Genomic DNA, 12,653 nt, shown 5'->3' on the forward strand with positions numbered 1-12,653 from the left:
CCCTCATTGTAATCTGCTGATTCATGTGGATGAGCTGTTCAAGATGCAGAAAAGATTATCTCCTGTGTTTCCTGAGGAACAGATGCTAAGCATTTCTACTCTGAAAATCTGACAGCAATCTTTCAGAAGTGCACTACTACTTATTTCCATTTTCTGATGCCTCAAAAAAGCTGTCACTTCAGTAGATATATTTAAAAGGAAGCAAGGGGGATCCACGTGGCTAAGTGGTAATAATGGCAAAAATTCAAATGCTGCATGGTAGGGTTGGTAGGAATACATGAAAGTCCTCAGTAAGAAGCCCCCTTGCACTCTTACCTTCCCTCTAAACTCGACCTTCCATCCCTTTCCTTAACTATCATGTATGCTAGATCCTTTAGCCATCTTGGTGGCTCCGTGCTGCAGTTTCTCAGTATTTGTTTGCAGCCCAGTAGCATTTATTTCTGACTTACGTTCAGCTTGCAGTTGGCTTTTCATCAAGATCTTAAGTCTTGTTTGGGGATCCGATACCCAACCATTTAGATATTAGTTTGCAATGCTGTGCAACACTATTCAATCCCAGGTGCAGATTTTTTCATCTGACTTTGTTGAGCTTAATGAGGTTTGTCAGACCATTATTACAGCTTGTTAAGTTGCCTCTGAAAGGCAGTCTTACCCTCCAGCATATCAGCTGCTCCTTTGAACTTCATGTTATCTCAAAATTTGCTGAAAACTCATGTTTCATTCCATCATCTGGGTTACTAATGAGGAAGATACTGAAAGATACTGTTCATGGAGAGACACCTCTTAGAACTGGTCACCAGTTTAACTTTGAGTGGTTGGTTGCTCTAGCCTGGTGTTCATTTACACTGTAATCAGTGTAACTCATCTAGACCCCTCATTTCTCTAATGTTGCTACAAGGATGCTATGGAAGACAATGCAGAAAGCTACGTAGTCAAGATGTGAAACATCTGCTGCTCTCCCCTTATCCATAGAGCCAGCTGTGTCATCACAAAAGGCAATTACATTGTTGGGCAGTCTATGTCCATGGTATATCTATGTTGGCAGTTAGCAGACTCCTTGTCTTTTATATGTTTAGAGAGTGTTTCAGGAGGAATTGCTGTATAATTTTCCCAAGGACTGAGGTTAGGTTCTGTGACATTTCTTTTTTTTTCCAGTCACTGGAGACCTCCTCTAAAGATCAGTACCACTGTGGTGATACTGGTCGGTTCTTGTAGCTTTTGGATGCGTGTATCAACCTGCTGGTATCTCTAGTTTGTCGCTAGCTTGGTCTTCCTCTGATGCTGGTAGTCTTTCTCCAAGAGGCTAGCCTCAGGAGTGTGGGAGACCAGAGAGATCTTGCCAGTAAAATTCAGGCAGAAAAAACAACACGAGTCTTTCATGTTTTCCTGTGCCTTTTATCACTTCATTCCTATCTCTATGCTGAGTGGTGACCTCACTGTCTTTTGGTCTTCCTTTTGTTGCTGCTATACCTGTAGAAGTCCTTTTTGCCTTCTGCTTTTCTCACCAGCTTTGACTGCATCTGAGTTTCAGCCTTCCTGATTCTGTCTCTGCATTCTTGGATGGACTCCCCCATGGGCTGCAGTTCCAGCCTGAGGCTGTTCCTGCAGGGGATCCATGGGCTGCCATGTCCCTCCAGGCCACATCCACTGCTGCACCATGGGCTCTTCCATGGCTGCTGGTGGAGATCTGCTCCGCACTGTGCTCATGGGCTGCGGGGGGACAGCCTGCTCCATCACTGGCCTCTCCTGGGCTGTGGGGAGCTGCTGCTCCACACCTGGAGCATCTTCTGTGCTCCTTCTGCCCTGACCTTGGTGCCCCCAGGGCTGTTTCTTGTTTTCTCACTCTTCTCTCCCAGCTGCAAAGCAGTTTATTCTTGTCCTAAATCTGCTCTTCCAGAGGCAGGCCCAGCATTGCTCATGGCTCAGCCCTGGCCAGCAGCAGGTTGCTTTTGGAGCCTGCTGGAGCTGGCTCTGATCTAACAGCTCCCACTTAACTAACTTCTGGATTCTGCTTCCAGAGGCTGCCCCTGCAGCCCCCTTGCTACCAAAATGCCATGTAAACCAGATATGCAGGGCAGCTTGTGCCTGCTTCCACCTCCTGTGTATTTTCTTTTTGTTATTGAGTGCAAGGGCATTCTGTAAGACTTAAGTAGCATGAGATGGGTTAAGATTGAATTGCAGTGTACAACATCAACTTGAATTTGGCTGAATTATATGGCATAATTGGAGCTAATAGGCTTTAACATGCCTGCAGTAGGTGCTATGCATAGCAGTAACTTAACTAGATAATTGACATATTAATGTCAGAACAAAGTGCATTTATCTTGTTCAAAATTCAGACACCACCCTATGATATGTTTATGCATTCTACACTGCTTAAATGCTGAAGGTAAGAGAGAGAAGGAAAGTTGTGTAAAGGTTACAGGTAATACCTGTTGTCATGCACATGCCAGCTCCACGTGTCATTGCACCTCTGCAGGAGGAAAACAGTTTGTGTAACTGAAAGGATTTTTCTAAGTGGCCTTTGTATTTTCCTGCAGCATTCTCTACAAGTTGAATTTCACCTGTACTACTGGAATTTGTTTTCTCTCAAAAGCCCTTAAAAGGAAAAATGGGGTCCCAAAACCCCATCCAGCCTGGCCATGAGCACTGCCAGGGTTGGGGCTTCTCTGGGCAGCCTATTGCAGTGCTTCACCCCCTTCATCGTGAAGAATTTCATCCTAATGTTTAATCTTTATTTCCGCTCTTTTAGTTTAAAGCCATTCCCCCTTGTCCTATTACTACACTCCCCAATGAAGAGTTGCTCCCCAGCTTCCTGCAGCCCCTTTAGGTACTGAAAAGCTGCATTGAGGTTTCCATAATGCCTTCCCTTCTCCAAACTGAACAGCCCCAGTTCTCTCGCCCTCTCCATGGGAGAGGTGCTCCAGCCCTTTGACCAGCCCTGTGGCCTGTTTCAGTAGGCTTTGCTTGTGCAAATCTGCTTGTAGGAGCATGAGGCAGAGGGGTAGTTTAACCTACCAGGATTTTATTGCTGTCTATAATGAAAGAAAAATGCATGGAGGGGAGAGGAGAGGTCTTGGAGGAGCTGTACGCTGAAATACTGTAGCTTTAAACCAGAGAAATGGGTATATTATAACCAGTTGCCTAAATACTAGTGACCTTTGAACAGAGGCAAGCTATGTATTTCAGTCACCTCATCTGTGCATCACTGTAGAGACAAAGTTCAACCTGACCTATATATGCAAGCAATAACAAAAAATTCTGTGCTCTATGTTTAAAGTGCACAGCGGTTAAAGGGGAGCAGGTGTATGTAATTGTGACTAGGAATCAATTTAGAAACAAAAATACCACTATTAAAGCAGTATAAATCAAGTGATTCTTTAAAATATCTAATTTAAAAAATGGAAGATTAACAGTGAAGATTTTATTTTTGTGAGTCAAATGCCCCCAAGCCCCAGGGTAGCACATCGCTGCTCTAGAAATGCTTTCTATGGAAAAGGTCAGTTGTTCTGAAGAGGCAGTGGTGGAGACACTCAGCATAATGACTTGAACTTGAATAACAGACAAGTGACAAGTGACTTTTATTCCAGGAGGTGGGTGCTCTGAAAACTCTCAGTTAAACAGAAAACTTCGTAGAGAATATCCCAAGTTAGAAGGGACTCACAAGGATCATTCTCCTTCTTCCCTTTACAATAAACCAGCTGATATATTCAGGTTGTGGCTTTGACCTCAAGTATACTTCCCTTCTACAGGGGGTAGGCATGGTTGAACAGTTTTCCGATAAGGAAGATGTCAAGGCTGCCAATAATAATCACATAATGCATTGCTTCCAACCATTGCAATTTATTTGGAGAGTTGCATTGTCTGTATTGCGATACACAAACCTAATTAATAAAGTCAAGCTTTTTACAAGCAAAAACATGGTAAGAAAAAGACCTGATAGGTACAGATTAAAAGTGGATTCTATATGGAGTTCAAAATGAAGACAAAGAAAGCATTCAATTTCTATCTTAATGTTATGGTTTCTTGGTGTTGTTTTAGTGAAAATGACTGCTTTAAAACATACCTCTTGCAGTTGCAGTATTTGTCTGCATCCTTACTGGTTCCCATTTACTTTGTGATTGTTTTTAGAGATCAGCAACTTGAGTGATAAAGATATCCTTGTTCTGCGTCTTGACTTGACTGACAGAAGCTCTCATGAAGCTGCCACCAACAGTGTTCTGAAGCATTTTGGCAAGGTGAGGAGTGTTCCTGGGGCTGAATTTCTCTCTCTCTTCCTCTCCTATCCCTGCATGTATGTCTGTATTTCACTTCATTTACTGATGCTTACATTCACATCTTGCTTAAGTTTCATTATTGAACATGACAAGTAATATCTAAATTCCCATCCCTTCCATTGCTTGCTTCTGGGTTTTAGCAGCTTTGCAGAGATACAGCAAATAATAAATAATCACTAGTTGTTACCAGGAATTAAAAATTAACTTGCTTGATGTCACTGTATTTCCTGACCAAATGGAGCAAGCCTCATCTGTATATTCTAGGCTTAAAATTGTGTATGAAAGTCAAGACTTCTATTTTGTAATTTTTATAATGCATGCAATTTGGGTTCAGAGAGATATGGAACAAAACTGGACATCAGGCACAAGTGCTTGCCTTGTTTGGTGTGGTCTTTTGGACTGCAAGTCCAGACAATGGCAGTCAGATCTGACTAATACAGACTAATACAGATCTGACTTTATACAGTGGACAAAGACTCAAGCTACACCTTAGTCCACTGGTACTTTGGTGTCACAGTGTCACACCAATGTAGTTGGTTTCCAGCTGCCATTATTCCTATACTAGGAGTTAACATTTGGCATCAAACACTGTTTCATTTTGTTGTCTCTGCGCCAAAGCAGCCATTTCTCAATACAAAGGAGTAGTGTGTGGGGAGGCAGGAGGGAAGGGAACAGTCAACTAGCAATTGCCTGAGAAAGGAGAAATATTAAAGAAGATGTGTTGTATTTATTTACACTTTATCTTTCCTGAGATTGATGTTTTGGTCAACAATGGTGGACGTTCCCAGCGCTCTCTGTTTGTGGATACAAACCTGGATGTCTTCAGTGCCATAATGGAACTGAACTACCTAGGCACGATCTCTTTGACAAAACATGTCCTGAATCACATGATCGAAAGGAGAAGGGGAAAGATCGTGACTGTGAGCAGTGTGATGGGGATCATGGGTGCTCCTCTTGCCTCAGGGTACTGTGCCAGCAAACATGCTCTGCAGGTATGTCACATTCTGACTTTTATTAAGTCTTGTTGTGTGAAAGACCAGCGGGTGGACTCCTTCTCTAGTTTCTAGTTGCATAGCCTTTAAAATACTTTTCAATTGAACTTCAAGGCCTTCTTCAGCTAACAGTACTGGCAGTTCATTGTTAGAGAATCTGCTTTGTTTTTAGCAAAAAAACCCACATGTAAGCACACCACACAGAAGTTTACAGCAGTTCTTCTGAACTGCATGTGCAGCTGTGGATAATGTGGCAGAAGGGTTTGCCATGTTTCTCCTCCTCTCCTTCTAACCCATCACACTCACTGTGTGTAAAAGGTGCTGAGCTGAGCAAAGTCCTTGTGCACATATCTTGGAGTGTGGTGCAAGAACGGGGGCATCATGCTTGAAGACTCAGCTCAATCAGGAGGGAAAACTATAGAAAGACTATAGGAAATCTTAAGGACAGTAAAGTGAGAGCAGTGATGGGTAAAGCAGACTAACAAGAGAAATGGCAATCCCTGATCTTGGAAAGATCTGAAAGAATCTTCCCAGTAGCTTTGAATCTTTCTGTGCTGTGAAGAACTGGCAGCTCACAGTGTCTTAGGGAGGAGGTCCTACTCTCTTCTACATAACGCTGAATTTTCAGTTTTGCTTGGAAAGATTTCTGAAAGCCATTTCACTCAGGCAGAAAAACGTAGAAGAACTGAGAAAAATGTCTGCAGGGAAAAGAGGCTGCCTCTATCATTGCGGAATCGTTTGTTTAACTAGCAAATTTATTTAGACGTATTTGTCATTCACCACTGTTTGACTTCCCACTAATGTACGCTTTGATCTCAGAAAGCCAAAGTTCAGCTGTACTTGGAAATGGTTTTAATAACAAAAAGCTGGCACGTTCCTGCTCCCTGCTGGGTTTATGCACACGAACAGAGTACAGAATTCTGTTCAGCCTATTGGATCAGTATCTTTTTGACACTTTGACCACCAACAGCAGACACAGAACAAGTGGCTGACATTGCAAAGCCATGAGGCATTTGTAAGAATGAGGATGTAGAAGACAGCAACAGGTCTCTGCTTATAGAAAACTTTCAGTTAATGACAGGGAGAGAGCTGCTTCTCTTAATTTTGGTGCCAGCAATGAAATTGCCCATTAGAGGCAGAGTAGTGGCAGAGTAAATCTAGTGGTAGATTTAAATTAGAAGAACACTGTGTGCAGAAGCATGGACTCCATTCACTTATGCTCCATTATTTGAAAACGTTCTTTCACTTGAATGATCTTTTGGCTGTGGTGCTGTTGGAATAAGCACAGCTAGTTAGTTACAGGGGAATTCATGTGTTGCTTTAAAAGTTCTCAGAACTTTGAATTTCATGTGGAGATTGAGAATGTGGAAGATTAAAAGGAAATAGTTTACTAAAATGTCTGGATTAGTTAAAAACAAGGTAACTGAACTGCTTATATCTTTGGTATTTCTACCTCTGCTCAATAACCAGGCCAGACCTCAGACATCCTCTCTTGTTTCTTTTGCAGTAGTCCCACAAATACTAATTGCAGGTGGTTTGCAATATAGATTTTTGAAATCAGACTCAGCCTGAGAGTCTCTTGCCAGTCCTGAGCTATGGGTAGATGTGGGCACAAGCTCCCCACAGCTATAAGAGCTCTCTTGAAATATCAAACTTCACCAGTACAGCTCAGGTAAAGGAGATGTATCAGGATGATAGTCCTCTGCACTTAGCAGAGATACCCATCTCTGGTGACCAAGAGGAAATGACTAGAGAGCAGTGGGGGAGTGAAAAAAAACACCAAGCATAAGGTGATGCTTTTCATGTTGTGTTTACCCAGCATATATCGACCTGGTGTCTTCTTGATCTGCAGATTGCATTTTGTCCACCAGTTATTAATAGATGTCAGACAGGGACATATATTTATATAGTTAAACAAGCATACCTTGATTCATGCCAGCTGGAACTCTTTAGAACGAGGAAGAGTTCAAGAACTGAGGAAATGAGCCTTTTCTGCAGTTTCTCTCCTGATGTGATGGAGCTGGTGGAGATGATGTGTCATTTATCTGGTTCTAATGTATGTAATTGGGGGCATATGGAGTAGATCAGAAATGGTGATCTTTAAAATGTACCTTCATCAGGAACTTGTCTAATGGGCATGTAGGCTGTGTGGAGCAGCAGCTGCCACTCTTCATTCAGCCTGTGATCCTTAGGGGAATTTCTGAAGTACATTTCTGTCTTAGTAGAAGTCATTTCAGCATTGCCTTTTGCAGCATCTTCTAGGATATGGTTACAGAGCTGAAAAGGTCCATGGTTTGAAGCAGTTCCTGTCCTACAGACCCTAGTGCAGCCTGCTGTAGGGAACCTACATTAGCAGTGAGGTTGGACTCAATCTCCAGAGGTCCCTTCTGCAATTCTGTAACCTGGTGCAGCCTCATCCAGATCTTTGTGCCAGAGCTGCCTTCTTCATGAGAGTCTGTTGAATTCCCCCTGAGCAAATGTGCCAGTCACCGTGTGCTCTGGGCAGGCTGCACTTCTGCAGTGTAAAAACTGCACTGGGAGGGAGGGGCCACACAAAGCCCTTTAAACGGAGGGGATAGCAGGGTGGTCATAGTACAAACTACAACTTGCTGGTTTCTCTGGCTATGTGGATTTTATGTTTGTAGAGTCTGCAGCCCTTGGTTGCAATACATAGCACTGACATTGACCCCACTACTCAAACAACACTGAAAAAAGCCTCAGCAGCCCTGTGCTTGGATGATGTCTAGACAGGATCTTCAAGGATAACTCTGGCTCACTGGACCAATGCTCAGCTTTTGTTACCTTGCAATTTGTTCAAGGCAACAAGGCTCCCTTTATAAAATGCTTGGAGGGAAGCAGCAGTCTGAGGGAGTGTGCCAGAGCCCTCTGCGGGAAGCTGTCTGAAGTTGCCTGCAGAGCTGACCTCTTCTGGGTTGTGCCCATTTTTGGGTAGAATTTGTATCCCTGAAGCCCCCCCGGTGTTCCAGTCCCAAATCCCCATGGAGTGATAAGAGAGTGAGGGCTGGAAGAACTCTAAGTGCTGCTCCTGCAGTTCAGTATTGATGGAGGAACCAACGACTGCATATCGCAGCAACTATGGTTGCATAGCTTACTGCTTAGGGTGTCTTTGTATGAGAGCCCGGGCTTGTAGTCATTGCTGCAGTAAATAGCCTACAAATCACTCGTGATTGAGCTGGCTGTCCTCACCAACTTGACATACAGCCGCCTTATCCCCTTTAAGGTCCGGTGTTCTTTGGCATGTTACTTTCAACTTAGCTTGGCCGACAGCACAGCTTCTGTGATGGAATTACACAAACTGAGGATTTAGGTGCTCTGCTGAGATAAGCATCTCCAGGATCCTTTTGGGGAAAGGAGGGGATGTGGAAAGCACAGCTGTGGGCTGCAGCATCAGCCCAGAGCAGTGGGTGAAGTCCAGCCAGCAGCGTTGGTGCCATGGCTGAGGGTATGCATAGTGATGGAAGAGTACTCCAGGGGAGAGCCCAGGTTTTTAATCAAAGTCATCTGAATGCTTGGCAGCTCTGAGAGGCTTTCTGATCAGTCCAGAAGCAGACTTCCAGACATATAAACATCTCTAATGTTAGAATTAGTCCTCCAGAAGCTACACATCTTAGATAACTTGCTTTGAAGATCTGATGTGGGGCCTGCAGGTGCTTATAAGTTAAAAGCTGTGGTCAGTGTTTATACAGAATGTAGCTGCAGAGCCTACATGCAATCTGGGAGCTGAAATCAGCCACCAGTGATTGGGAAATCAGAGCGTGTGGATGATTCTTGGTTGTAAGTGTGCACGGGTGTGCAACTCCTTGCCTGGCCGTAGTGCATTGCCCCACTTGTTGTATTTGGTGTCACCACAGGAGGACATCTGATTGATATTTGTCCTACAGTGCATTTTGGATAAGAGCTGAGGCCAGACAGCCCTCTTCCCAAGCTGGATGGGACTACAAATTATAAACTTATACTGCAGCAGGACATGTTTATCAGCCTTTTTAGCCCTCTGTCCCTGTTGTGACATGACACTGTGTGTCAGAATAAATACAGGGAAATGGAAGATAAGAGGAGGTATGTTGTCTGCTAAATCCTAGCTCAGCTCTGCTCCACCAGCAGCTTGGGTAGGCGGCACCTTCCTGAAGGGTCAGGGTCCCCATGATAGCAGCTGTCTGAATGTGAACTGCCACAGAGATTAAGAAAATTTGTATCCTGTTAGCTTGAAGAATTACTTGTAACTTTTGTAATTACAGTGTAACTTAGCGTATCCCTGAGCTGAAATAAGTTTTAGGTCTACCTGGATGCCCCTCATCAAGCTCTGTCAGCTCAAATTTTAAAGTAGCCATTGGATGTCAAAATAGTAGGGATTACAGAAATAGATTTAAAAAATGTAGTCACACGACAGTCTTTTCTTCCAGGGTTTTTTTAACTCTCTTCGGACGGAGCTGACGGACTACCCTGAGATAAGCATTATCAACATATGCCCAGGACCTGTGCAGTCTAAGATTATACAAAATGTCTTTACAGAGAAACTTGATAAGGTAAGGACTCGAGATTCTATTACAGTAAACCCAACTTTTGCTACAGGCAAAAGTGAACCTTTTGTGGTTCTCTTTTCTTTTGCTTCCCCTAGCAAACACCAACCTCCCTTTTCTTAGCAAGAAATGCTTTGGTTTATGCAGAGCCATGTGTTATCATGTAATGCTTTGTGGTATCAGGTCCATATCAAATGAAAATAAAGTTGGAGAGTTGTTATGCCTTCTCTCTTCCAACGCACCCAATCCACACCTTGTAAATAAACCATGCAGCTGCCCTGCTGCAGTTCTGGGGAAAAGGCCTCCATTTCCTAGACACCATGCTGCAGTGCAGAGCAGTGTTGTTTCAGCACAGGTAGCTTTTTGTTTGCCCTGCTCACAGCGTCTTCTGTCCGGCTGACTCTGGTGCAAGTGTTGGCAAAGCCGCTGGGGTCAGCTGATGCGAGGCATGCATTCTTTTCCTGTTAGTGGTTGTTCAAGGACAAAAAGCAAAACCTCCCCATTGCTCAGTTGTTTTTAATAAAGGCTGTCTCGTAAAATAGCTGGCAGAAATCGTTGCTATGATTTATATTGGTAATGTCATAAATTCAGTTTATTCGAAGCTCAGGATAACCCACAAGTAAGAGGGGGGGAAAGAAGTTTTCCTGTTGTTAAATCAAGTTCTGAAAAGAATTTTGGCTTGAAAAACTGCATACTTTAATGAAAGAGAAGATGCACTTTTCCAGCAACCTGGAAATTGTGCAAAACAAATTCCTTAGTTTCAGTGTGGCAAAGGACCTCGGAGGAAGACTGAATCTAAGCCAGAATTGCTTTTGCTCCAGAAAACAGAAGAACAGAGTGATAGAGCAGTCCATGGCTGCTGGAGCAAGATGTGTATGAATTCACAGAGCTGCAGCTTATTTTCACTATGGGATACCTGTGGAGAAGACATCAAACAAAACATCACTGCCACTGAAGAAGCCTATTGCTCTTCTCTTGAGATAACTGCACACAGAGCAGAGCTGGCAGGAAGTTTTAAGTTAATGGGGGACATGTCCTCGTACTAATTTGATTACAGATTAACTTGTAATGTATAATGGGGTAGGCAGCTGGGAACAGGAAAGTTTGCATTTCTCAGAGCCCTCAGCTGCAGAATGGGTTATTTGCCCTGTCTCCTTGAGTGTAATTTCATGCCAAAGCAGAATAGATTTTTGAGGCATTTTTAACCTTTTTTGAACTATCAATGGAGGCATTAATTAAAAAGGTACTTTATTTAATCTAAAGGAAGGCGCTAAGTGTTCCTACACAGGAAGCCAGTGGATTAGCAGGGAGAGATGGGTTATTCCTCATTTGCACAGTGCAGAAGTTAAGAAGAGCGTGTCTGCTGCACAGAGCCTGGCCCTTTCTCTCCCTCTGTCAGCCACAACCAGAAGTCCAGTTTTAATTCCTGCCCTCTCTCTCTCCTCCAGTCGATAGAGAACAGTGGTGACCAGTCCCACAAGATGCCAACTGAGCGCTGTGTCCGGCTCACGCTGGTGAGCACAGCCAATGACCTGAAGGAGGCCTGGATCAGCGACCACCCCTACCTGGCAGTCTGCTACCTCTGGCAGTACGCGCCCACCTGGGCCTGGTGGCTGATGAACAGAATGGGCAAGAGGAGAATACAGAACTTTAAGAGCGGAGTGGTAAGTCTATTCCTCTCTCCCCCGCTTGTTGCTTTTTTTACTCTGCTGACAGACTCTTTAGCTGCAGGAATGCTGGGATTGCAATTTAGGATCTGTTTCTTTTCCTCCTCCTCACTTCCCTGGCAGCTGATGCCAGGCTCAGCTTCATAGCTGCGTGCCCAGTAGTCTAGAATTACTGCAGCACCGTCACATTGCAGAGCAGTGAAGTCAGTACATCTTGTAGTGCCAGGGGTCTTGCCTCTGATCCTTGTCACGCAGGCCACGAGTTCACACTCAGCAGCAACACAGGGCTGAGCTGTAAGTCACCAGCACAAATTATTTAATGAAATTAAGACTGTTGACAGACTCTCTGTGGGTTCTGTCTAGCTTTTCTATCAGACATGCAATCGGAGCACCTCCCCGAAGCACGTTAAGCAGTCCGGCTCTGCGTCAGGTCTCTTCCCTCTCATTCAGTTCTCAGAAGACGGATGTACAACGCAGTGTTTTGATCTTGCAGCACTACTTGATAGATGGTGTATTTCTTGCTGTGTTCTTGTTGAACATAGTATGCAATAACGTGCTGAAGCATTCCAAAATCTGGAAAAGGAACACTAATGTTGGCACATACATTGCAAAGGCAGGAAGCTTTAAGTTGCAGCTGCCCACGATCACAGGCTGGTTGAGGCAAAGTAATGCTGTAGGTGAGGGACACCAATACAGTACAAGGAGGGAAAATGCTGACAATGTATTCTCACTCCAGGATGCTGATGTCTCTTATTCAAGAAAGAAGAAATAAAGAAAAAAGTACAAAATCCTGCTGTACTCGTGCTAAGGCTGAGAGGAAAAGCTTTCCCGTATTGCATGGCTGCAAAGGAGAACTTTTTTTATCTCTTGTACCTTTGTCATCATATAACTTGACAAATCTATCAAGCTGTATATGCACTTGGCTAAATAAAGTTCGGTTTTTAAATACACCTGGTTTTAAAAATGTTTAAACTTACAGTAACTGAGACAGAGAGCAAGCATTGTTTTGTTTTTCTGCTGCTATGACACTAGCAAATACTTTGTGAGCAGGCTATGAATTATATACCCCCAGGATTCCATTTCCTTCACTTTTACTCCTAATGGGCCGTTAGCAAAAGAAAAACACAGGTAGAAGCTTGTGGTTAAAGGAAGCAGAGTCAGTGTTTGAGAATTGTTCCT

The 12,653-nt window shown here is 43.7% G+C and overlaps 1 protein-coding gene across 1 annotated transcript in view; it reads left to right on the forward strand.

Annotated features, from left to right (window-relative positions):
• DHRS7 (dehydrogenase/reductase 7) overlaps nt 1-12,424 on the forward strand; it is a 38,632-nt gene extending 26,208 nt beyond the window's left edge. Inside the window, exons 3-7 of the mRNA XM_421423.8 lie at nt 4,132-4,238; nt 5,030-5,269; nt 9,691-9,813; nt 11,256-11,471; nt 12,211-12,424. Coding sequence (XP_421423.2) covers nt 4,132-4,238; nt 5,030-5,269; nt 9,691-9,813; nt 11,256-11,471; nt 12,211-12,246 — 722 coding nt within the window. The 3' untranslated portion in view covers nt 12,247-12,424. The remainder of the gene's footprint in view (nt 1-4,131; nt 4,239-5,029; nt 5,270-9,690; nt 9,814-11,255; nt 11,472-12,210) is intronic.
• Nucleotides 12,425-12,653: the final 229 nt, after the last annotated feature.

Source organism: Gallus gallus, chromosome 5 (assembly GCF_016699485.2).
Source record: "Gallus gallus isolate bGalGal1 chromosome 5, bGalGal1.mat.broiler.GRCg7b, whole genome shotgun sequence".
Classification (NCBI taxonomy): domain Eukaryota; kingdom Metazoa; phylum Chordata; class Aves; order Galliformes; family Phasianidae; genus Gallus; species Gallus gallus.